The 27,266-nt window shown below is 33.4% G+C and overlaps 1 protein-coding gene across 1 annotated transcript in view; it reads left to right on the top strand.

Moving 5' to 3' along the window:
* Positions 1-27,266, top strand: part of LOC110999388 (ribosomal protein S6 kinase alpha-4-like) — a 59,162-nt gene extending 31,896 nt beyond the window's left edge. Inside the window, exons 6-18 of the mRNA XM_045629664.1 lie at positions 94-282; positions 18,240-18,412; positions 18,848-18,929; positions 19,415-19,577; positions 19,741-19,853; positions 20,615-20,734; positions 21,253-21,357; positions 22,101-22,262; positions 23,026-23,144; positions 23,454-23,550; positions 24,143-24,245; positions 24,329-24,483; positions 24,642-27,266. Of these exons, the coding sequence (XP_045485620.1) occupies positions 94-282; positions 18,240-18,412; positions 18,848-18,929; positions 19,415-19,577; positions 19,741-19,853; positions 20,615-20,734; positions 21,253-21,357; positions 22,101-22,262; positions 23,026-23,144; positions 23,454-23,550; positions 24,143-24,245; positions 24,329-24,483; positions 24,642-25,619 (2,559 nt within the window). The 3' untranslated portion in view covers positions 25,620-27,266. The remainder of the gene's footprint in view (positions 1-93; positions 283-18,239; positions 18,413-18,847; positions 18,930-19,414; positions 19,578-19,740; positions 19,854-20,614; positions 20,735-21,252; positions 21,358-22,100; positions 22,263-23,025; positions 23,145-23,453; positions 23,551-24,142; positions 24,246-24,328; positions 24,484-24,641) is intronic.

Genomic DNA, 27,266 nt, shown 5'->3' with positions numbered 1-27,266 from the left:
ATTTTGATACCTTTTATATCAGTGAATGTTGCCTAGTAATCCTGCTGTATTTAAATTGAAATATCAACACTAAAGTTGCCACCCATTCCACAGCTTGGAATTATCTACCGGGATATCAAGCTGGAAAATATTCTCCTCGATGCAGAAGGTCACATCGTCCTCACGGATTTTGGTCTCTCGAAGGAGTTCTGCGGCAATGAGAAGAGAGCATACAGCTTCTGTGGCACCATAGAATATATGGCGCCCGAGGTGGTGCGCTGTGGCAGCCAGGGGCACGATATTGTAAGTACCAAATTACACCTTAGCTTTTTTTATTAAAGTAATCCTACAGCTGCTAGTTAAACAATATTCAAACAATTATTTTAATCACAAAAGCCAAAAACAGAATACACATTCAAACAGTTTTACCTATTTATACAAATATAAAACAAAGTACAAATTCATACTAAATTATATGTTCTAAGTTCTAAGATGCATTGATCATTATAATAAATATTTAATATAAAGGAAGAATAACCAAGCCATTATTAATAAAAGATACCAGTTTTTTTAAATAATTTTTAAACAATTTTAGTAACATTTTTATTTTTATTTTTTTAATTTGTGTTGTAATCTGAAGGTATACGATACATAACTGAGTTAAGTAAATAGTTGGTTAAGAAGGCTCCAAAATTCAGATTCTAATTTGTGTAGTTATCTGGATATAAGTTAGTTTTAATATATCGCTAATTCATATGAATGTTGTTTAAAAATATTCTTAAAGAAGCGTTATGTTTTTTTATGAAAGCAACTATTTGCAATCGATATAACGGAGGTAATGTAATCAAGAAACCTTCACGGCGTATGGCATAGATATAGTATTATCGTAAATAGTTTTAATGTTCCGTAGAGTGCGATATTTATATGCGAACTGGTATAACTTTGACGAACACAAATTGTGTTCTTCAAAGCTGTTTTAGCTGATTTAAAAACTGGTGGTATTTGACAGATGCCAGAATGTTCCCCCTAGGACCAAGGTCAAATACACAAGTTTTAATTGTACACTCGGTTTGAGAGCTGATTTCAAAAATACATTCAAGTGATATACAATTTCGATTATGGCGTATCTCTGTCTTGAGTAATGTGGGGTCAGTCTGTATCTTCCACTGCTTTTACCACAGAGAATGTTTGGAGGAGTTGTTCGGGTTAATACCTGCTGCAGCTGAGTTTCAACCTGCCCATTAAAGTAGTCGAACCAATTCGACTTAGGGTCTTTCAAGGAAAGAGCAAATCAATTTCTAAAAGGCCGGCAACGCACTTGCGAGCTGTCTGGAATTGAATGTCCATGAGTAGCACCTAAAAACCTACCCGTTCTAATAGAATGAACTTGCGTTAAATGATCAATACTGGCACAGTATTTAAAATTATATAGAATGTGGAAGTCTTAAAGAAATCGGATACTTTGACCGGATTTTCTAACGCTGTCAAACAGTGGACATTTCTGGTGGGCCCTTTGTTCTATTTAAGTTGATGACATCTAGCATTAACGAAGCCAAAGACAAATGACTATCTTTATTTTTAACAATTATCTGAAGTATTTTTGTGACGGTTTTATATTTTGCTAGAAGAAAATTAACGAATTTAATGTTGCAATGTTCTGTCTTTATTTTTATCATAATTATATATTAGGGATACTATTTTTATATGTAAAAGGTGGTGGCAGGATAGGAGGCTCACCTGGTGTAAAGTAATACCACTAAATGACACTCACATTGCCCGAAGGCTTTTACGCACGCTCTTGAAGCATCGAATTGGTTCGGAAATACATACTTCAGTGGGCAGAATGTTCCACATAGCTGGTGCTCGGCAGAAATTGCCTTTACCAACGCTTAGTTGTAGACGTGGTGCTGTGGATGCTCTTTAGAATTCTGCTTTGACGTCCTATGATGAAACTCAGCTGAGGGTATTTGTTATGACATGTTCGAACAACTTCTCTGACCACTCCGTTGTAAATGCGGTAGAACATGCAGAGAGATTCTGAATGATGAATGCGGGTTGAGACATTCTCGGGAATTTAATTTGGAATTTTTAAGTATGTTTTTGTTTGGTTAGGAATCGAACGTTAACACCGGAAACTTTTTGTATAGTAAAATCTGCTTGCCTCATGTCGTGATTATAAGAATGTTAACCAACCGTCACAGTGAAAATGACTACTTTCACCTCGGACACAGTCATTGAGCGAACAGCTGAGTTTTACTAAGCAATTGTTTATTTTTGGTACAATACAGAGCAGTGGCTATTTCAGTAGAGGAATTATATGTTATATGATAATTATATGTTGTATAATGTATGACGAGGTGACTGCCAACCTCCAGTAATCGAGAGGCACTTCAAGAAGATGTTATCATAGAATAATAAAGTTTATTTGCCTCTGCATATTGCATTTTAAGGGTTTATATGCTGCTGATCCAATTGCCTTTGTGAAAGACTGGTGCCTTTAATAGGACTGTAGAAATACAGACCATCATAGACAGGAATTATACAAAATCATGACTACATACTATGACTAAAGCAAGAGTGGTTGTAGGTGTGTGAATATGTGTAAGGGGTGAAAGTTAAACGTGTGTGAAATAATATAATTTAATGTCTTCCTCAAATGGCCGTCGATAAAAAATAATTTTGTTGATTCAATCAAGTCCTTTTAGTAATTGAGACACAGTTTTTAAATGTGTATATAAATATATAATATTTAACTGTCGTTAAACATTTTTTATACCGCCCTCAATTATATAAGAAAAATAATAAACAGGACAAAAATTACATCTAAATAATGCATTGAGAGAAAAAATGACTTATTAATAATTATTACTTACGACCTTATTTTTATATGGATGAATTAATAATGCTCTTATAATAATAGTAATTTTTTTAATATAAATAACTGGATGAAGATGACAGCATTGGCTATACGGGGATGTTGAAAAAAATACATAATGATAAAAATAAAATGTGCAATATTCAAATCTCGACACAAATATAACAACAAATAAAAACTAATATCACTGCAAAAGTGCTCATTATTATTAGGTTTGCAAAAGCTATTTATAATAACAATATTGTTTATTATTGATCCTTAATATTTTACTAATAGATGGCGCTTTCCAATTTCGGGATATTGACGATGCTGTAACAGTTGAAAGTAATGTGGAGTATTTCTTGTGCTCTGCTTCGTTCCAGTTCTAAAACAACACTATATTATGAAGGAAAATAATTGGAAAATTTGACATTAAACTTTTATCACTCACTCCGTCTCGGTCTAACATATGGACACCAACTGTAGGCTGTCTCGCTCGGCCGTGACCCACTTGCCACGTACTAATTCGTTACGATTACAATATTTGTTCGTGTATTGTTCAATTTCATACCTTTGTCCTTGTTTGTATTACTCAAAATTTGGCAAAAATTGAATGGAAGAATATATATGTATATTTTTTCAGATTTACAGTGATTTTTATAAGTGAGTTGATGAGTATTAAAGCGGCAAGAAAAAAGTTTTACAATTTTAAACATTTTCGTAATATTCCCAAGACAAGAGCTCGGCTATTATGTAAAAGCAAATCAGCGTACAAAGAACGTATAAAGCAATGTAGACACAGTTATATGTCTGGAACTCAGACTCATTGTCTGCGGAGCTAAACGCCGAGTTTAAATTCAAGCGCTTCACTGGTTTAGTACTTTTAAAGTATTTTTATCATCAGTTTCTTAATCTTATGTAAAGATTATTTAGATATTTACACTAGAAAGTTATGCGTTTATATTTTTAAGTTTCAAATACCACAGATTACTTGATTTTACAGTCTAAGGGCTATAGTTGATATAGTTAATTCGATTTTCAAATTTCAAGTTTTGAGTGTTTTATGTAGTCTGTGTAAAGTAGGATTCATAGAAAGGTTATATATAACTTCCTATTTCGAATCATATTAAATAGCCATAGAATATTCATACTCGTGAAACGGTTTCCACAAACAATTAACCAACATTTCAGAAATACATTTGTGTCACCTTGTCTGAAAATAGAGCGAGACGCTATAATTAGATTGCCCGAGTGCGAGTGAGATGGATATGTTTGATTGCGTGGGTGAGATGGCTGGTTTGTTCAGTTAATAATTTATCGTTATTTTTCTTTAATTGGGACATTTAGACGGAATCATAATGTCTAGGGGGTTTCTAGGCAGTAATTTTGAGATTTTTTTAAACGCACGCTCCCAAACATGAAACTTAACCGAATATATATTCCAAGTATGGCAATAACTGACAATAAATAATCATTTAAGATAGAAATAACAGCTATTTTATACTATTGTATAGTTGATGCGTATTTGAAAATTACATATTAAAGTGTACAACTAAATGGTAGGGGTTCGTTCAACATTCTGTAGGAGATGGCAACACTGAATTGGAGTTACTATGAGATATATCGAAAGTCAAAGTTGACAATAATATTTTATATTGTAAAATCAGTCTCTTTTGGGTTAAAATCAATTCTATTTAACAAAACCTTGAAGCGGGTCAAATTAGCGGTTTCAAAATTATTTTCCTGTATTGTATCAGGCGTGTGGGATAATGTTTTTATATTAAACAAGTTATTTATAAAACTTATCTGCTATGTTAAGAAGACCAAACGATGGACTGGCTCACACGTCGCACACGTCGAAATTATAGGTCAAATAAACAGTCGTAAATTGTTAAATATGTTATGTTGTATTTATATAAAACCATCAACAACATTTCGATACGAATTCTAGTTATAGATAACTCCAATATTTCTAGGTTAGATATAATCTACAAATACCATTGATAACAAAGTTGTGGGCAATAAATTTTCAGTCCAAGTTTGAATTTCGAATGTTCTCACAAGTCATATAAAACTTTTGAGTAACGGGAACCTTCATGTTATTCTTCGACCCTGGTAAAATTCAATTTTGTAATTCTCTGGATAATTAATCGTGTGTATATTAATAATAATATTTTACATATTTGACGAGAATGTTTATGTTATTGTTGGCTATCCAGCTCGTGTCATCTAATTTATTTTTTCCAAGCGCTTGCGCCGGCAAAATGGCGGCCGGTATCAAGTATGCGGCTATGTAGGTCACGGCACTCGAATTTACGAAATTATTCAACACGACGGCTCTCTTTCAATGCGGATTTTTATGATACAATTAGTTTAAATTTGGGTAAACATACTGTTGACTAGGTTTAATAATGACTTATTTAACAAATCAATGATAAAATTGTACAAATTTCTAACCGTCAATATAAACTATAGTATTAAGTATATATAATAAATATATTGATAAGCCAGTGAAATTCTCAATGTTTCCGTAAAATCGTGTTGAATCAAAGGTATTTAGAACAGTTACACGTTTAAAAACGTGATTGTAATACAAACATTGAAAACACGTGAAAACATAATTACATAATTGCATTGTCAATTGCTGATAACTCAGCTATTTTCAATTACACAATGTTATAATAACACCAAACTAGTTATTTACCATTAATACAAATCATATTTCTAGTTCTTGTAGCGCTTTTAAATAATCTTTTATTTTTCTTATTCTTATATTCTCTTCCATAATCTATCCATATCTTGTTTTCTTATATTTCGGTCCAGAGATTCAGTTCTCTATTTGTTGTCTATTGAAAGCTTCTTATTGTGGTGCTTCTGCGAAATCTTCTCTTTGATTAGTCTTATCACTTTCCTCACCTAATTATATTGTATATTCTCATACATAATCTATCAATATGTTGGATTCTTTTTTACCCATCTTTTTATTATTTTTGTCACTAATTGTTATTGTTTTCGTCTATCTGGTAAACAAATGTAGCTTAACAATGGTCTTATCAAACCCACATAACACTAATGTGTGTTTATTGTAAAACCACGGGGAGTAGTGTTTATATTTTAGCATTGATATTGTTATCTGCTTTTAGTTAAAAGTCGAAAGTTTGTTTCCGGTGTTTTGCTTGCATATCTCGCAAAAGATTAGAAACTATTTTGGTAGAGCAACATCTGATAAAGATTAATGTTAATATTTATTAAAATGAGAACGGATTGAATATAAATAAGAGTTTGGTATGTATTTTTTTCTTTATGGAAAAATGTTGCTTGTAAAATATCCTCACAGTGAAGGCTTTAAACGTGCGAAGCCTATAAGCAAATTGTCATTGCAGAAACAGTTACTTGTTCCGGTCTGTTTAATAAATAATTTGGGCAGCTTTCACTTCTTATTGAACGGATTTTGGACGCTGTGAGAATAATGTTAATGAATTATTTTTAACAAGACAAAAAATGTTTACACGCTCTCGCCATAAAATATATCTCATTGAATAGCAACACTTGTTTTTCTATCACTTGGTTAACAAATTGTGGAATATATAAAAGGGCACAAAAATGATAACTTTCTGGTATTTTCTCAACTGTGACCTTTCTCGCGTTAAAGAAGCTTGTTTTTTTTTTACTAGTATTTCAAAGAATGAACTCAGTTACTCAGTTATAAAGCCTTTTTAGTATTTCTCCTTAGAGTAGGTAGTAAAGATATATTGTTCATTAAAAATAGATAACTCTTATTACTGTTTTTAAAAGAACTTGTGTTACGCTGCGTAGAAAAGAGACTGAAGGCAGATTTTACTAACAACTAAAGCAATGTTCTTGTAACAACAGTGTCAAGATAATCACTGAAAGTGTGAAGTGAAGACAAATAGTTTTGATCAATGTTGGCGTGAAACATGCTGTTATTCTAAGCATAAAGTATATAATGTAATGATTTTAATAAGGCATCTAAAAGGCGAATGCATAAATGTATTCACTTTCACCGATGTGAATTCCTTTACACTTTCGGATTTAAGCTAAGTCGTGAAAGTATCACGATTTAAACTTATGTCCTTTATCGTAAAATTATCTATTGTTTGGACTTTATTAGAAAGAGTAATGTCTACTCTAGGGAACGTTCCAACCCCGAGTGACCAGACTAATGCATCTAAATTGGTATCATTTTCATCATTTTTTGTAATACTCAACGAAGGCATCTGACCTAATTGCGGAAGTGGTAACTGGTACGCGAAGAATATTTGAGCTACCGATTCATACCTGATGTTGCAATATCGAACTTTAACATTTTTATAATACATAACTGTCATTAAAGCGTGCTTGAGGTGTGATTTGAATTGTAGCATTCTATATTTAAATTAATTATATTTGCAATAGTCCGATCTCTTGCGAAGTCGCTAACGGAATGAGGTCGACGCGTTCCAATTTTGAATTTCAACCAACAGAGCCGAGTACTTTCACTCTTTTTTTTGTACGTTATTGGCAGTTGATCTATTGTGATCGACTTCCGGTTACGATAATATCTACGTAACGCCGTGTTAATCTCTCGAAGGCAAGTTTATTAACTTTCATTAGTTCCTTGAATGGAACTGGTATAAGCTAGATTTGGTTCATTTACATTTTACGTAATTTTACTAACGGATTCTAATACTCTCGATAATTATTAACTCCAGAGGTTAATTTAAAATTACTAAGAGTTTAAAATATCAAGCAGTTAAAGAACAACGAGGGAGAGGAAGAGTAAATAAGAGTTTGATCACTAAATTCGTGGCTTATTATTTCATTATCTAAATATTTATTTAAAAATATTTATTAATAATAAACACATCAAATTCTATAGAGTAGAGAAGCCCATACTTCGATCCATCGCATGTTGGCAAGCAAACTACTATTCCTTCACCATCTAATTAGCGAGGAGACCAATTAACATTGATTTTATTGAATTTATATTAGAGTATATTTCAAGGGACAAAAAAATACAAATAGGTACGTTATTAGAAATGGCGTCGACGAAACAATTAAAAACTAGGAACACGAATTGGCTCTTGGCTTTTATCAGATTTGAGGTACACAGGGGCAGTTAGGAAGCGCAAATTAAACAATTTTTTCACTCCCTCCGTAACACTCCGTAGATTGTCAAAAAACCTGCGGCAAGTTTCGCCCTCCTGTCAAACCTGAGACTAGATCTGGAGCACTTGAATACTTCTAAAAGAAACGCTGTTTAAGTTATTATCTCTTTCTAATATAACAAAGAGCCAAGCCGAGCCAAATACGACACGTGCAAAATATGAGTAACATTAAAACAGTAAAAAGTAATTAGCGCGATACGCCCAAACTGACTTTGATGTTTAATTATATATGTACATGAAGAGGAGTACAGAAGTTTATGTATCCTTTGTTTGTTAAACCACTGACACTGAAGTATTTCCGAACCAATTCGACTTAGGGTCTTCAAAGCGTACCAATTTTTAGAGGATACTTGCGAACCATCTGGCATTGTCTAGGGCTGGTGTCACTTAACATCAGGTGAGCCTTCTGAAAAAAATAAATTAGTTGCTTTTATATCATTATGGAAAATTGTTTTGGGGCTTTGGTCAGTTAGGCGAAATAAAGACAATTTTTTTGCTTATAATTTTATTTTAATAATTTAATTTTAACTGATAAATCAAGTCAATAGAACGAGTTGTTGTTTGGAAGGTTCGAGGTAAGAATATTTGTTCTTACGAGGCGACATTGAACGCAAAATACAAGTACAAATACCTGCGAAATCTTGGCAAATATGTCATATGCGTTTGACACACTTTGACATTGAAATGCGTTCAGTGCTAATTTTCATCAGCGTCTCTTAAAGAATCATCCTGTTATTACATTTGGTAAGGTGCCACATTTTCTACATTACGCTGCAAATTTAGTTAACATTTAACTTCCGTATTTTTTTTTTGAAATTTGTGTTTAATTAAAACAAAGAAGTAAAATCATAATAATATTTTCCATTGTTTGCGTGAATACATGAAAGTTGTGTGTCGGTTTCTTTTGAACTATTGGTGTAGGTTTTATAACAAGTAGTTTTTGTTTCAATTCAAATATCGAATTTCCCAAAGCGAATCCGATTTTCAGCTTGCCCATCCGCGCGTAACATAGCGGTTCCCAACGTAATAAGTTTCACCGGTTAGCGGATGACACAAGATTACGGTAAGCGCCCCCACCACAACTTTCGCAACTCGTGCGCACTGATATCAACCAATCGCAGAGCGGGTTTGATTGATTCGATTTTCGAATTGGTTCAAGAAAATCTGCGCGAGTGTTTTATTTACTTTTATTATTGATTTGTTCAGGGTTCTATGTTCTTATAAAAATATTAAATAGCCAGTGGTGATTAGTTACCCAACTAACCAAATCACTAGAATAGTTCTATAGGTAATTTATTTAAGCAGAAAATCATTATGTATATATATAAAACACACACACACACACATGTGTTAACTGTTGTTAACCTTATACATAATAACATCTATGAGTACTAGCGTTAAAACTAGGCCTAACCTGTATCTTAAACGCTAGTTTCTTCCAGTGTTATTAAGAAATTGGTTAAACTGTTTGCGATTAGACGTATATTGGCACCATTATTCATAGTAAACTTAATATTAAGGTGTTAAAATTTGATAAAACGGTGATTTATCATCGTATAGATATATGCATCGAGCGACGTGCATTAAGGCTGCTTTCGGTGGCGTTACCGGCAGTGAAAGTAAGCAAAAGTGAAACGTTAGATCATTTGTTCGCGGACAATCTCAATAGTTTACTTTTACTAAAGAACCCAATACTTATTTGGATATCAAAGAATTGTGCACCTATCCTAAAGAATACACAGTTTACTGTTTCTTAATTTTTTATTTGTGCCATGCCCCCTAGCTTAGCTTGTCTAAAGTTATTTTGTAATATTATAACATACATAATGTAAGTATTACAATTGAAATTTTTAATCAATCACTTAAGAAACTTAAATTGTTTTTAAAAAGAAATCAATAGCTAATTGTAAACGAAACACAGTAAGTAAATGTTCGAAACATAATTAAAAATTAAAATTCCTTAGAATTGCCCCCTGTGGGGCCTCACGTTGTAGACCAAGGTTTTATAAGGAAATCATACTTAAAATTTATGATTATACATAGGTATGTATATTCCGTTATTTATTCAGTTTGTAAAATATTAAGATAATTTTAATCACTCGTGCCAGTTGTAAGCATAATAATATACAGAATTTTAAGAGACTACTTGAAAATAATATTTGTGCAGCCTTTTATGGAATGCAATTGGTGAGTTGTTGTGATTGGTCATGTTTGGTTAATATTTAGCGGTTGTTAAGAATATTATACAGTATGTAATTAATTAATTGGGAACTATAAGGGCTTCCTGTATGGACAAGTTATTTAAGAAAAGTAATAAGAAAATTCGTTTAAAATGTATATTATATACATAATTTATGTAACTAGTATTTAAAAATACGATATCAATTGTTTACGAATAGGTATATCAGATGTTTAACAAGTTAACATATTGTAATTTAAATGTTTAATATAATAATAGATGTTTCTGGGACAGTGAGTCAATGCAATATTGGGTTAGTGGCTCGAGAGGCCCCGCGTTACTCGTAGCTGTTTAGAGTATGATTATTTTTATAAAACGAATAGATTAAGTAATTAATTGCTAAAATAAAAAATCTTTTTTTAATCATCTACTGGAATAACTATGGAACCTACCTAGAATCGAATTAATTATAAATGTCGTATATATTAAGTTTACAGTGTCAGATAAAGGTAGTATATTTTAAAAAAGGATGTGTTTTTGTATCGGTTTTTTTCAAAGCGTTTGCCAATATAGGGCAGTATTAAGTCTTGCCTTAGATAGCATAGGACTATGCTAATAAATAATTTCATAACCACTTATTGATGTGTAAACAAGCGTAGGACATTGTTGTCAAGTACAGACGTATAAATGCACACTGCAATGCTATAGTTGTTGTATTATCTTCATAATTACACTCGGACATTTCAAAACATTTAAAACAGCGATGAGTCGATGAATTTTACGATTGAGAATGCGATTATTAGTTATATAAAACTAAATACAACAAATCTATTATGTAATATATATAGTTTCCTATCTCTATATGTGTTTAAGTTAACCAGGAAACGAAATTTACTCACAATGCAGTTGATGGTGGATTATAAGTTTATAAATGTAACAATCGCGATTCCATATTTGTAACGCGTCTCATATCCTCAAATATAATAGCCGTACCTATGTACTCCGCATCAATGTACCAGTCCACGCTCCAAACATTGGTGGTTCACATAGATCAATTCAAAATTTCTTCGGCATCAGCTTGATTGAAGTCTTCCAAAGTCACACATTACACAAGAAAAGACTTTCTTTTGCGAATTGTGGAGTTCCAGTTTTTTCAACCTCCGATAGGTTGCATCTCTCATCATCTCTCTGTTTAAAGTAAGAGTATAATATGTCCTCAAATGTCTCGTAGGCTTGTGTTTCCCCCTATACTATAAAAAAGAAAATCTATTTGTGAAACATAGATCTGGTTCCATACACCACAAACTTTACTAACGATTTTCTCTCTGTAATATTTGTATTAATTAAAATAATTTTTGTTTCTTCTAGTATAATATTAGGGTAAGTAGAGCTCCAAAATTTCTGTCTACATATTTTCATCAATGGTCAAATATTGCATACTTTTAGACAAAATACCTAACTTTTACTTAAAAGACAAATTTTTAGACAAAATACCGCCGCATGGGAACTGAGATAGTATAATTTACACCATGCATGTAATATTATCATTTTTGTATTTATTTTTTAAAAACTAAACCACATAAGTCGTAAAGAACGATATAAAAAAATTAGGAGCTGTTTTAAGGTGGAACCTTGATTCGACAAATTTATTTACCTAATTATTTATAATACCTTGGTTTTGGTGTCCTTTCTCGAATTCGATATTAATAATTAAATTCATTACGTGTTTTAAAATATTGTAAATGACATGGCGAAGTTATGTAGGCGCGGCTATTTCAGTCGTCTCGCGACGAGTAGGTCGAATGGTATAAATTTATATCGTTTATATGTACTAGGTGCTTTGATCCATGTTCATTTGATTACGTTGTAATGGAATATCGAGTTATTGCTTCAGAAAATGTCTTTGGACAATTTTAGTTACGGTTGATAATTTTTGGTTGGTTATACTTTTAGTTATTTATTGCTGAAGGACTTTGTGCTGCACAAGTTTTCTATTTCCGCTTGCAAATTTAACACATTAAGTGCTCTTTTTTCGGATCCGAGTGGAGCGGTGCCATAGCAGCGGTACCGCCCACTTGGATCCGTGCGAGTGTCTTTTTTCTTTGCCATCCCTAGTTTGCGGATCCGAGTATTCTACTGTATGCCGACTACTCCGAGAAATGTTATTTAATAAAATAATAATTTACTTAATCGAAATTTGCCATATAAAGTTTTGATTTCCGGCTAATACTTTATAGCCATTGTTTAAGCAATGTGTTAAGCCCGAATATGCTCGTTCTAGGGAACAAGAATGCATCATTTAGGTCACACACAATTTTATGAAAATATACTTGAATACTAAATAGATCAACAAACATGGTCTTGGGATACAATATTGCAAAGAAAATTAACATGCATTTGTACTTCACCTTTACACGTATGTAACCCACTTGATTATTCATTTAAATCTTTAAAAGAATCCATCCTACTTACAACACCGTAACACGCGATTGTGACCCCAATTCCGTTACAGTAAGGTTGATAATGTAGAATCGATAGGTTAAACGTGCCAGTTTGTACCGAGGCCGCGGAAAGGGGGTCAGTGGGACGGGTCCGCGCAGTTGGAACCAGCCCTGAACTTGATATTGTTATGTCATTTTAGCTGCATCTGCGATGGTGCCATTACATCTTGAACAGATTTTGAAGAAAATTCAGACATTTTTTTAAGTATTTTTTTTAAGTTATCAACAACACCGACTAACATGATAAATAATAAATGCAGAGGTGCTACAATATTTTTAGGTCTGGGCCTCAGATTTCTGTGATATCTAAAAGGCAATTGGTGATCAGCGTCCTGGGCCGGATTCGCTGTCGACTTGAGTCTAAGGCAAGCCGGTTTCCTCACGTTGTTTTCCTTCACCGTTCGATTGAATGTTAAATGCGCTCATAAAAAGAAAGTACATTGGTGCACAGACTGGGTTCGAATCTTTGACCTCGGGGATGTGAGTCGCATGCTACAGTCACTAGGCCAACACTGCTAATATAATTGATATTATTATACGTCATTCCTAGCTGTCATACGTTTATAGACGTGTACGTAAAATCTGAGATAACTTTTACCTGTAGACGTGCTGTTAATAAAGTTACTTTAATATGGCCTTGATTAACCTTCTATAAAATATTAGATTATGACTGATATCGTGACTTATTCTTAGGTAACGTCTCAATTAGAGATTGCTCAAGTCGCTTTATTGTCGCGTTTCAATCGATCAATCTATTGTTAATAAAATAAGTTCTTTTGCCTTTCAAATTTCGAAAGGTTATTTCGATTTTGACACAATTTGTGATTACTGATTTGTTCACTGTAGTTTTATTTATTTATTAACACTTCGTTGCAAGTATATAGAAATAAAGTACAATTGATCTCTTCAAAACAACGTCAGAGAAATAAATAAGATACGTTAAGCGCAAGAAGTGCAAAGCTACATAGACATTAAGACAGAACTAATGGAACGATTGTTGCCTCTCCATTACTGGTCGTTTCGTGGAGTTTACCCTATGCTAGGTGCAGCAACTCTTCTGCAGTCGCAATACCCGTCCACTCCCTAAGGTTACCAGGCCATAATCATGTCCTTCAACACGCCGTTTACCCTGAATTTTACCCATTATAATTAATTAAAGTTGGTGGTAGAGATCATGACGCGTGGCCCAGGTTTTATCCATTGTTTAAAGTTCACGTTCTGCATAGGTTTTTTCGACATTAAAATTCTAACACCTTCTTGATCCAGACTTTACGAAGAATGCGACAATTACACTACATCTCTAATGCTTCTAAACGCCTGCTGCTTTCGCAGTCGAACATTCTGTCAACTTTTAACACATTCTATTTTTTTTAACGGGGGCAAACGGGCAGGAGGCTCATCTGATGTTAAGTGATACCGCCGCCCATGGACACTCGATGCCAGAAGGCTCGCGAGTGCGTTGTCGGCCTTTTAAGAATTGCTACGCTCTTTTCTTGAAGGAAGTCGAATTGGTTAAATTTATGATTCATTTCTTTTAAATCGCATCAAAAGCAGGAAGGAAACTCAGAGACGTCAATTAATATAATTAACGAATAGTTAATAATGAATGACAAGTTTTATTATTTTTATATTAAAACTTTAATTACACGTTAATGTTAATGTTAAATAGAATTTGGTTTTTTGATATTTTAATTAACAAAAGGGATAAAAAACTTATTGCATGCATATTGCAGTTTGAAGATATGTATTGATAATAATTATAATCAGTTTGATAAAGATCAAGTATGATAAATCAAGTGCAGTAATCATCGGAAGGATTAAGTTTTTTATTAAAAAAATTGTGAAGGTTTCCATTTTTTTTATAATTTAGCTTGCTAATTGGGTAAATTTGTTGAAGCTCGCCTCCATCTTAAAATATTTCCAATTTCTTTCTATCGTTCTCTAGGACTTATGTATGTGTCGAAAGATCGCGGTATCATTAAACATCAAAAAAACTTAGTCAAACCACTTATGGCGCGACATAAGTCGACACTCAAAACCCTTCGAAGCACTGGCAGCTATGATATTAAATCGTCTATACCTTGAAAAAAATAAATTTAACCTTCTTAATATATTCAGCTAATAGTAAATTTCCATTACTCAAACAACAGATACAGTAGGCTTACTATGACGAAATAAAGGAGTTATATTAGATATAAATAATACTGTTCTCAGTAAATTTGCCACAGCAAGGCCTCATCGCAATACTCGTACCGTTACTATCCGGTTTCGACCGGCCGCGATTACACTAAGTTTTAGGTCAGTTTTATTATTCTAGATTTGATATTATGATAGGTTTATACGTGGATTTGATTGTGTAATTGGATACACTTACTTTACATGCTTAGGTTCATAAAAAGAGCGTAATCGAATGGCTGGCAACTTGCGAGCCTTCTGGCAATGTAAGTGTCCTTGGGCGGCGGTATCACTTATCATCAGATGCCTTCAGTTCGTTTGCCTCCTTTTACATAAAAAAGTGTGAGAGACCCAGCACCACAAGAGTTCGGGATATTGGGAAATTTAGATTAAAAACAATCCTTTAAGAATCTAAACTTTATTTACTTTTAGCGGCAAGTTGATTTAAATTGTACCCTTAAAGTTGAAACATTAATTTTGCTAAAACGAACCCAGGACCTACATATCGACTGCTCAGTAAATTTAATACTAAGATAAACAAAATTGGTAGGAAGATCTTATTTCGTCTTAATATTAAACAATACACTATTATCTGTTATCACATCGACCTTCCCTTGAAAAATCTGTAGCTATCCTTATTTAGTAAATGATTTTGAAGATTGCTTCCGGTGATTTTTTGTGCTTTTATGTAAGCTAATTTTAAATTTATTTCGTAGTTGAAAGCTTTCTCTTATGGAATAATTTGCTACAAAAAAGCAGTGTGATATTTTAAAAAAACTGTGTTTTAAACGTTCTCTATAGGAACTGAAAAAGTTTGCGCTCTACAATTGTAGATAACCTTTATACCAAATAGATTATAAGCATACGAATATCCGCAAAACGCAAATTTGTTACTATGAGCTGAACTTGCCAAAAAATCGAGTAACGGACGACCTGAATACGGAGAAACTAGCGATTCTCAACTCTATAACATTGTAATAACTCTGCCATATGTATGATATCAATATTTATTAATTGTCGTCTCTACTTACAAGTTTTAAGCTGGAAATTTTAATGCATTTTAATATAATTAAATTAAGTTAAAAACTGGTTTCGTTAATATATCTGTTTTGTTGGCAGATTTAGAATCCATGTTATAAAACTATATCAGATCATCTATCGGTAAGCTAACATGATATAAAATAAAAATCAGTGGCGTTTGTAGGTCAAATGAGCACATAGAAAGAAAGTCCATAGGTGCACAGCCGGGGATCGAACCTACGACCTCAGAGATGAGAGTCGCACGTATAAGCCACTAGGCCTTGGTTCTTCTATGTCACCTATTTTCTTTCGCTGATTTCAGAAATAGATTTAAGAAGTAATTAATGTGAATAAAAACGTTTCCAAGGTTTATATTATTGTTACTCAGATAAGAATGAAATAACCAATGATATTTTCAATGACTGTTTTTTTATAGAGATCAAGCCTTAATGTTTTTATATACATATATATTTTGGATAATTTCCCGCATATATATAGTTATTTATACTTCGTTACATGTATAGAAAAACAATAAACATATTATCACAAAAAATATAAGGGATGCAACGGGCGGTTTTATCTATTTATTTATTTATTTTTTATTATTATTATCGCTAACAAGCGATGTCATTCGTAAGGGAAAAAAAATAAAATGAAGTGCAAGAATTTCATAACCAATTATAAATATAGAATTATCAACCTTAATCTTAAATAATACAGGAATAAATTGTTGCCAGAGTCTTTAAATAAGTTAGTTATTTTTAGTTAGTTAGCACATATATATATAGATATATATCTACTAACATCTAAAATTCTCGTGTCACAATGTTCGTTCTCATAATCCTCCAAAACGCCTCAACCCGTTGGGCCTCCTGCCCATTCGCCGCTTATTCTATAAAAAAAACCGATTCTTTTTTTTTAAATTCATTTTCAGTCTGAGAACCGGCTACTATGTATCTTTCAAACACCTAAGTAATAATGTTTTTTTAATACAGCATACAAAAATACATTTAATTTTCCCTAAACCCTTAATTTTCATTTAGCCCCTCCGATCAACCCCTATTTTTTATTTGTTAAAACTTATGACGTGAACTCTGAGGTTCATATAGAGAAAAATTCATAGAACGACCTAAAAAGTTTTTATTTCGGGAAAACTGAACAGTCTCTGAATAGCATAGCAAAATGTTCCATGTTGGTATCAAGTTTTCATCGCCTCTGCGCATTGTATGGCCGAAATAAGATACAATTCGCAGTCGGCATATTATGGTAGACAGTAGGGATTAATGTATTGGCTCGTTTCACAGTCTACGGTATTATCAGTTAGCATTCGCCTCCAACATAAAAGATGTGTTGTTTAAAAACCCTTTAGAAAATCTTTGGATGGTCAAGAGTTCATTAATAAGGCTTTTTTGGTGGTTATCAAATTGTTGACCCCGCCAACAAATGCTTGCCTCCAATGATCCATCAAGTACATATGATTTACAGTTGAAATTAAACTCTCACTAATCAAAGCTAAAGTATATTTTCAATTGAATGGAATAACCTTCAATAAGTTCCTGGCCTCGTCGCTATCATGTTCATGGCTAAATTATTATCTTTGTGTAAATTAAACTTTATTTACCTGCAATTATAGCTCATTTTTATTGTTTCTTAACATGAACAATATGAATACTAATTTTAGTTGATTTTGAGTTAAGTATTTAATGTTTTTTGAAGGTTTTCTTTTCATTTTAAAGTGACTTTGATGACATTTGAATCGTAGGAATTTAAATGTACAGTAATCCTCCAATAAAATGTCGATTGGTATCGCTATAGCAAACGCGTTGTAGAAGTTTTTTTTTTAATAGAACACGGGGCAAATGTAATACCCTATTACTAGTATTATTTAGTTTTCTCGTAAACCAGTTTTTTTAACAAATAAAAATTGTTAAACTAAATGTTTAATTTTATAACAACACAATTAAAACAGGTGCAAAGAACTTGATTAATCATTGTTAATTTCACACTTAAGGAAAATTATTACATCAAAAATCCACGTTATAGGGGGATTAAGCTATTTGTATAATATTAGAACGAATACACACTAATGACAACACAAAAAATTTAGAACATCATATAATTGATTGTACCATAAATATATAAAAATTAATCAGGAAGTGAATTTATATGTATCAAGGCTGCTCGGCTTTATAACACGTGTCATATCGAGATGTTAAAATAAATAATCTTCATTATTGATTTTTATTATTATTAATGTTACAAATTATTACAAAACAGAACATTTAATTAAATTAAAATATCCTTTTTATATTTAGTATTTACAAGTGTACAACAATATAAACAATCATTATTATTACTTCCAGGCCGTGGATTGGTGGTCAGTTGGTGTATTAACCTATGAGCTGCTGACGGGCGCCTCTCCCTTCACAGTTGAAGGAGAGAAGAACACACAGCAGGAGATCACCAAAAGAATAGTCAAGTGCAGTTACCCGGTGCCTAATGACGTCAGTCCTGAAGTTCAGGACTTTATTAAAAAGTGAGTTTATTACTTTAAAATCCATTTCAAACTGATATATGTTTAGCCTCTTTGAACATGAAAGTGATAAAGATTCATTTGCCCACAACTGACCCTTGCCTGCCGTCTTCCGATTTTTAACACCATTGGTGGAACATTAATTGGTAGCTTTATATATATAAGGGGAGGTGAATATTTCTTAACTTGCTGACCTTACAAAAATATTTTCAATATTAAAGGTTAAATAAAAAATTAAATCCTCAGACTTCTGTATTTGCTTCATGATTAATTAATTAGGCAAGGAGGTGATATGCCTGTTGACACAAACTCAAACGTTTTTGATTTGGCAAGCTGGTTTCCTCATGATGTTTTCCTTCACGTCGAAAGTCCACAAAGCTATTTCAGTTAGCTCATACTTTGCTTTAAGAAATGAATATGTTATTATTATCCTTTCAGATTATTAGTTAAAGATCCACGACGACGCTTGGGAGGAGGCGAGAGAGACGCGGAAGAACTAAAAAGACATGCATTTTTTAAGGTACATAAGTAATATCACCATTCCAGTCTAGTTTTTTTTTTATAGAACAGGGGGAAAACGGGCAGGAGGCTCACCTGATGTTAAGTGATACCGCCGCCCATGTACACTCTCAATGCCAGAGGGCTTGCGAGTGCGTTGCCAGCCTTTTAAGAATTGTTACGCTCTTTTCTTGAACGACCCGAAGTCGTTCGGAAATACTTCAGTCGGCAGCTGGTTCCACAGAGTGGTGGTGCGCGGCAAAAACTGCCTTGAAAACCGCGCTGGTGTGGAACGGTGGACGTCGAGGTTTTTGGTGGAATTTCGTATTCTGCCTCGACGTCCGATGATAAAACTAAGCTGCTGGTATTAATCCGAACAACTCCTCTGAACACTATCCATGATAAATGCGGTAGTTATTATAATTAAACGAATATCTATTTTTCCATTTTTTTTATTGGAATAAAACTTGCCTTGGAATACGCCATTATTTTTTTTATTAATTTCAGACTTTAGATTGGGAAGCAGCAGCCCGCCGCGAAATCCCAGCCCCATTTGTCCCGCAATTGTCCCACGAAGCGGACACGAGTAACTTTGCGGGCGAATTCACAAGAATGAGGCCCACTTATTCGCCTGCGCAGGCGCCTAAACATCACGATAAACTGTTTTTAGGTGAATTGTGTTTACGTTTTCACACATTAAGTTTACACTCATTAGATTATTAATAATAACGTTATCGGCTATTATACGACTAAATAGAGTACTTTCGATGTCGCTATAACAGATTTTGGCTGTATATTTAAAATATATGTTGTACAAATAAGATTTGTTATAGGTTATTCGTACGTGGCCCCAAGTATATTGTTCTCCGAGAACGTGATATCAGACCAAATATGGATGCAGGCAACTGGCACCAAACACGACAAGCTCAAAGGATGGGTCGCCAAGGTATTGTATTTACAAATAAATTTATATATTTTTTGTTGAATATGGGAATATTTTTGTTGAGTATTTAAAATTTATTGGATCTACAAGAATGTCATATCATAATTTAGCAACTTTTTCATATCTATGGTTCCAAAACGAAATACATCCGATTCATATACGAAGTGCTTTGGTAATAGGCTTATACGAAGTTCGTCATTAGTTTAGATCCGAAACTTCGGCGTTTGTTTTTCCTAATAGACGTCCAATACGTACTTAATGTATTCAATACATGTAGAATAAAACAACTCTGAATGTATGCCTTGTCATGATCAATATTATGAGTTATTATACCGTTTTAAATTCATGTATTAAAAACTACATAGGCTTTATGTTGAAAATTATGTCGTACAAAAGGCCAATGGAAGGAAACTAATTAAATAATAAATAAATAAATAGGAATCTGTAAAGTATAGAAATAAAAAATAATAATAAAACAGTGGCGCACCTTATTAGGTCTGGGTATCAGATTTGTGTATCTGTTTCATGAACATTTGTCAATCTTATCCATCATCCACGTCGTTGACGTTTTCGGTCTCATGCAATCCTCACGATGTTTTCCTTCACCATTCGACCGAATGTTAAACCGGGGATCGAACCTAAGACCTCAGGGATGAGAGTAGCTAAATTAAGCCACTAGGCCAACACTGCTCACTAATTGAACAATAGACATATTTAGTAATATTTCTATTATACAAAAATATAGTTAGTAATTATATTTTCAGGACTCTCCATTCTTCCAAAAGTACGCGGTTGACTTGAGCACACCCTTGTTAGGAGACGGGTCGTACGCAGTCTGTAGGAAATGCATTCATCGGCAGACCGCTAAGGAGTACGCTGTTAAGGTAACTAAATGTTTTTTTTTAATGGGGCCGTTCAAGTATCCCCCCTCCCTCCTCTTGTCAGCCAAAGTAAGCAAAAATTTAAAAATAATAGTACATAAACACAGACAGACAGAAAATCCTTGGAAAGCATCGACAATGTGTGAAATATGTGTAAAAAAGTAAATAATTATTGTTGACGTAATCACAAAATAAAAAAACAAAGACACCCCTCGCCCCATAGAGTGCTTAGGTAATGCTTGAACTTATATAAAAAATGCTAAAAAATCTTTTATCACCTAAGTGAGAAAAGTCAGACAGATAGTTAAACGTTTTCGTCACTGCTTAGTTTCGATCAAAATGCTAGCGAAGTGATTGAATGTCGATACATATTTAATTAACTGTCTAGAGATTCAATTAACTCGCTGATTTAACATCTTAACTGCGACATGTATATGATGAAATATCTTTCTTTATGAAGTCGAATTAAAATCTCTTTGTTATCAATATACATAATATTAATTATATTTGAATTACGATAGATAATCTCAACTCAGAAGAAAGATGTCAAACAAGAAATTGAACTTCTGAAGGCCTGTCAGGGATCGCCCTACATCATCACATTGCACGAGGTTTTTCATGACTCGGTAAGTTTAAAATACGTATTACAACGACAGTTTTAATTAATTTTAACTTTTTTTTTTGTGTGTGTGTATTACCAATGCGCAATTGTATTCCGTATCGGAACTACAGATCATTTAATTATTTTGCTGTCACAAAACAAAACTACGTCAAATTTGAAGTTCTACAAATTAATCTCTTTAATATCATAGAAGAAAGTCTTGCATTTTTAATTTTTGTTTTACTTTTAATAAGTTATAAGAAGCTGAAAATTCTACTACTACATACTAATCTAGAAATCTAGAATTTTTCAATACCTTTAGAGTACTTTTAACTTTACTAATGTAGGACGCGTAACGTAAATTATGTAAATAATTTATTAGCTTTATTAGAAATATGATTAGATTAAGAAGGTAAGTATCTAATGATCTGAAAGGAGGCACATGGCACAAGATCGTCCTATGATATTTTTAAACCTATCATCATCAATCAGAGCTCTTTACACAAAATTAGTATTTATTTTTAATTAGATAATAATTATTATCTAATTAAAATTAAATATGTACTTATTATGAATAACGTATATTAAAATTAATAAAATATTTACAAAAGCTTCCCAAGTAATAAATTATTTTTGTTAAACTATTGTAAAATTGTACATGCAATTGTGCAAACATCAGCATTCTTTTAATTACTTTAAAGGCAGCCTTCTACCAGCACGAATAATTGATTTTTGATATTTGATTTAACAATTATTCATTATTTCCAGGCTTTCACATACATAGTAACAGAGTTGGCAACGGGCGGAGAGTTGGCATCACATTTGGGTTCAATTAGTGAAAAGATCGCTCGGCGGCTATTGGCTCAGTTGGCGTTGGCCGTCAAACATATGCACTCGAGACGAGTAGTACACAGGGATATAAAGCCAGAGGTAATTTAAAAGAGGTTTTTGAAGTGAAACTTCTTTAGAATCGTTGTGATTTCAAACCGGATGCAACGAAAAAGCGACAGTAAAAAGAGACAGAAACATTAATTCATATGATTTAACGTGGGAGAAAATGAGATAGATAAACTTCTTTCGAATCGTCGTGATTTCAAACCGGATGCAGCGGTAAAGAGAGACAGAAACATCAATTCATCATATGATTTAACGTGGGAGAAAATGAGATAGCAGGCATTATACAGCCTCTCTTTACTGCCGCTTTTTCATTTGATCGAATTTCAAACTTTCGATGTTTTAGTTTTTCCCAAATTAAAAATTTATATTAAACTTATAAATTAAAATTTATCATTAAAATATACTGTTTTAAAAGAACACACACATTTAGATAATGGAAAATGATTAATTTATATATGATTAATAATAAAAAAAATGTTTTTGAAGGTTTCACTTCTACCATGTGTGAATTGCACATATGTTTTTTTTTAAATCACGTGACCTCTTTTACAGATATTTTAAATATTTTGGCTGTTTTTCTCACATTGTCTTTAAGCTGTGTTGAAAAACGTAGGTCTAAAGTATAAAGTAATGCGACTTTTTTTTTGGCTCATAATGAGACTTATGAAGGTTTTGTTCTGTGATTTTTTATTAAGAGTTTAGATGTATTGTTAGAAAATATTAAATGACAAAAATAAATATTTTTAACATTATTTTGGTACCAATTACAGTAAGTCTAATAAGAGTAATTTTTCAGAATATATTGTTGTCGACGTCTCGTCTCGGCGAAGCGAAGGTGAAAGTTGTGGACTTTGGTTTCGCCCGACGCTTGCCCGACTGCGACGAACGACAGAGAATGATGACACCTTGCTTTAGGTACTTTGATATTTAAACTTTGGTACTCATTGAATTAACTTTAATTTGTTATTTTAATGCATTTTAAATTCATTTTTTTTCTGTTTTATATTTTTTTAATTTTATGGCAATAGTTAAAAGAAAACAAAGGGCTATGTTAGTTTGTTTTTATTTAAATTGTTTTAACGCAATAATGGTAACTAGACATTGGACCTTAATTTATCCCGCTTCACATTTGAATTACTACTATAAACACTTGTGTATCTACTACATATTACATTGGTAGAAAACATTTGGTCTGTTTTTATATGAATCCTTGGAAATTTCCAGTTTGCCGTACGCAGCCCCCGAAGTGGTGTCGTGCGCGAGGGGCGCGGCCACGGGCTACGGGGCGGAGTGCGACATGTGGAGTCTGGGAGTCATTTTTGTAAGTATACCTTCAAACTTAAGTACTTATTTGTTTATATAAAATCTATATACTTATTATTTTAATCATGGTTCCTTTATAGGCTTTTAGTTCATTATTTAATATATATAAAAAAGTGAGTGCGTACAAAGTACACATGTCAGAAGTGAAAGTTCTTTAAAATTAATTATCACTAAGCTAAAATTCCAATAGATGCTCATGTACTAGTATATGATTACTCCATCATATAATTGTATTCAGACTGTTTATACACTGTATTACGTGCGTATAATAAAAAATCTGCGTTTACTGCACAAGACGTTGTGCGAAATAATTTCCATATAAAGTTTTAATATGAAAATACTAAACGAATACATCAACCAATAGCCTGTACTTTTCAGGATCTCCCTTGCTCACTCTCTCTCTCTCTCAATTGCTCTCTCCCTTTTCGACAAAAACGGTGCATTTCTTTGTGACGTTCCGTAAAAATTAACTCAGAGTCTAAAATGAAGTTTCACTTCAAAAATGTGTTCATTTTTCTATAGTATAATTCAAATCCCAACACTACATATTATATTATCTATTGGGATTAATTGCTATTGTTTATATCCAGTACTGCATGTTATGCGGCAAAGCGCCCTTCGCCCCCGTGTCCCGCAAGGAACCTGTCACGTCTCTGATGGACAGGATACGAACTGGCACATTCTCCATGGAAGGTGAGTTGGTATTCCTGATGGCGCAATTTGTATTTAGAAATTAGAAGGAGTTGGGATAAGATTAAAATATTTTCTCATTTCAGGTGGTATTTGGAGCACAATATCGGAGACGAGCGCACGCGCCGTTCGCGGCTTGTTGTGCGTACGCGCAGAAGACCGCATGACTTGCAGTGAATTATTGCAGTTACTGGATATTGGCTTGGATCACGAAGAGGAATTCATCGGGTTTAAGTTGGCTGTGAGTATTTTTTTAACTGATAGGATTATTTTAGTGTTGTACTTTAGTTGAAGTTAGGCCTTCTGAAGCTTTCTAATTTCATATTTCTAGGCCCATAATCTGTTATTGGATTGTATGTTGATTTTGTTATCAATTCTTAATATTTTTGCCTTTTGCAGGACATGACTAAAGCGGACCTGTACCAACGGCGAAACAAAAATAAACAACGAAAATCCAGTTCTTCCGAACCGAGCACATCTGACACGCAACAATCCGAAGAGCAGAGAGAGAACTCGCTTCTAGAAACGATAAACAATCTCAAAAACAGAATGAACAAAAACTCCATAGACAACGACGTAGAACTCATTAAGGCTAACACCCAGGACACTCCCGTCAACGAGTCCGCGGAACCCACCTTCGAAGATACCGACGAAGTACCTTCAGTCAAACCCGTAGAGAAAACGTACGCCAAGTCCCGGTCGAAGCTGGACGACTACATCTACATCGAGAGCAGCCAGGGTCTGGAAGGGACCGAGGTCGCCTTCCCGAAGAGCACTCGGAGGAAAACGTCGCAGTCTCCCGTGCCGAGGAAACGGAGAAAAGTCGAAACGCCCAAAAAGGAACGCATGGAGTTACGCAGCGACGCCAAATCACCAGAGAAACGCGGAAGAGGCAGACCCAAGAAGGTTCCGGAAGAGAAACCCAGGAGCACCAAGGAATCGATCGAGAACGACAAAGTACGAGTCACCAGAAAGAGACGGCACGAAGAGACTACGAAGCCGGTGCTCAGAGAGAAGGGACAGAACGGGCGACAGAGTAAAAACAGTAGCGAAGAGACTAGGAAAATTATCAAGGCCAAGAGAAATGCGCCCAAAGCGGAGGAAGACAACGTCCGGATGACCAGAGCCAGGCTCAGGAGACTGGCCATCAGTCTCTCCCTGTCTGAAGTCAAAAGCGTTCTACCCAATCTTTCGATAGATTCCAACGATCAGGAAGACGCCGTGGCGAGTAGGAAAACCAAAGGAAAGAGAAGAAACGCTAAAAATAATAAAACCGATAGAAACACAAAAAATATCAAAATTAACGCGAAAAACATAAAAAAAGTTAGCAAAGTGAAAAATACGACGCGCAAGCGCACGCGGGCGAGTCGTAGGTGAAATTTTTCGTTCCTGTCTCAATCATCTCTCGTCCAGACTTCACCGATCGATTTGAAAATTTCCAGCGCGTTCAAAAAATTCCAAAAAAATCTTAAAAATGAAAACGCAAACCGGACGCTCGCTCATCTTTTCTAGTTTAAAGATTATTTATTTAAAACATTTAAGTTATTCTTACTCTGCGTACGGTCAAATGTTTTTTAAATTTTTATTTAATGTTACTATTACTTTAAGATACCTTAATACCACTAGTTTTAATTCATTAATTGTTATTTTCTCTTCGGATTAGACAATTATTAATAAAATTTAGTCTAAGGAATGTATTAGGTGAATTCGATGTGTGATCGCGCACTTCACGTAATAGTTAAATTGGTTATTTTTATTTATATCCCTGTCTGTGCGAAATGGGGTATGGGACACATAAACTGGCAACACTGACACGTTTGCGTGACGCTTTTATCTTCTCTCGTTTCTCTAATATTTCCGTTTCTCGTGTTGTTCAGCGGTGTTTTATCCTGTTGTTTTGGAAAGATGTTTCAATTTCAATAGTATTACAACGATAGTCCTCGGTGAAATACTATGAAAGTGATTTAAATATTCCTAACCTTTACGAGATCTCTGAAATATCGTTGTATTTGTATATATTCGTTTGACATAATATTTAGTATTTAATATGTTTGTATATTATTTGGGATTTTTCTTGAACAATTGTATCCAATCAATTTTTTCTATTCGCTTCTCTTCTCGTTTGAATCTTTTTGAAATTCTTTAATAAAACTGTTCCTACAGTAACATCCATACATATTTTTTTTGTGTACGGTGGTAGTGCCAAAGCGAAAACGAGTTTTGTACACTTATAATTATCACAAATCCACATATTTTTTCTTAGATGAATTTTTGTTGTAAGCGCTTTTACCAAAAACGTTTGTTTTCATTGTAAATAAATACGTTTGATTAGTACAAAAGTCGATAAAATATAAACAATGATTGTTTATATTATTTAGTACGCAGTTTCTGTAAAGTGTGAGGCATATCATTTCGCATGTTATGGTTCATAAAACGTATTTAAATGTGTTCAGAGCTTATTTAAAATTTGTGATTCAAATGAAGTATATCTGTTTCGATTTTTAATATTTAAACTTAACATTTTTATCGTTTGCCGCGTCGCCATAAAAGACAACAGACCAAACGTGCGGTAATTTGTCTCTTCCGTGATGACACATGGCAAACGATAAAATTGTTCTGGAATGTTGTACGCCATTTAGAGTTTAGAAATGTATTATCTACGTATTGAAAGTTTTCAAAATTATCAATATTGATTCATTAATGTTTAAAGAGCTTTCCTTCATTAGAGGACACTGTACTGCGTCATTTTGTGAATACATTTCCCATTGTTATTTCATGTGTGAAATTGAAAACGAAACGTGTTTTAACGTACCAAATTGATGATAACATACAATTTTTTCGGAAATTTTAAATTTCCAAACGCTTGATAAGAAATAAGCTGTCATTTGAAGTGCACTTAAATGGATTGAACCAAAAAAAGATTATATAATTTTATAAAGTGTTAGAGGTTATTGAAGAGTCGGCAATTTAATAATGTGCCGGCTAAAGATATTGGATTGTAATAAATATACCATTTTAACAATT

This window comes from Pieris rapae, chromosome 9 (genome assembly GCF_905147795.1).
Source record: "Pieris rapae chromosome 9, ilPieRapa1.1, whole genome shotgun sequence".
Lineage (NCBI taxonomy): Eukaryota > Metazoa > Arthropoda > Insecta > Lepidoptera > Pieridae > Pieris > Pieris rapae.
This window is presented reverse-complemented; position numbering and strand designations above follow the sequence as displayed.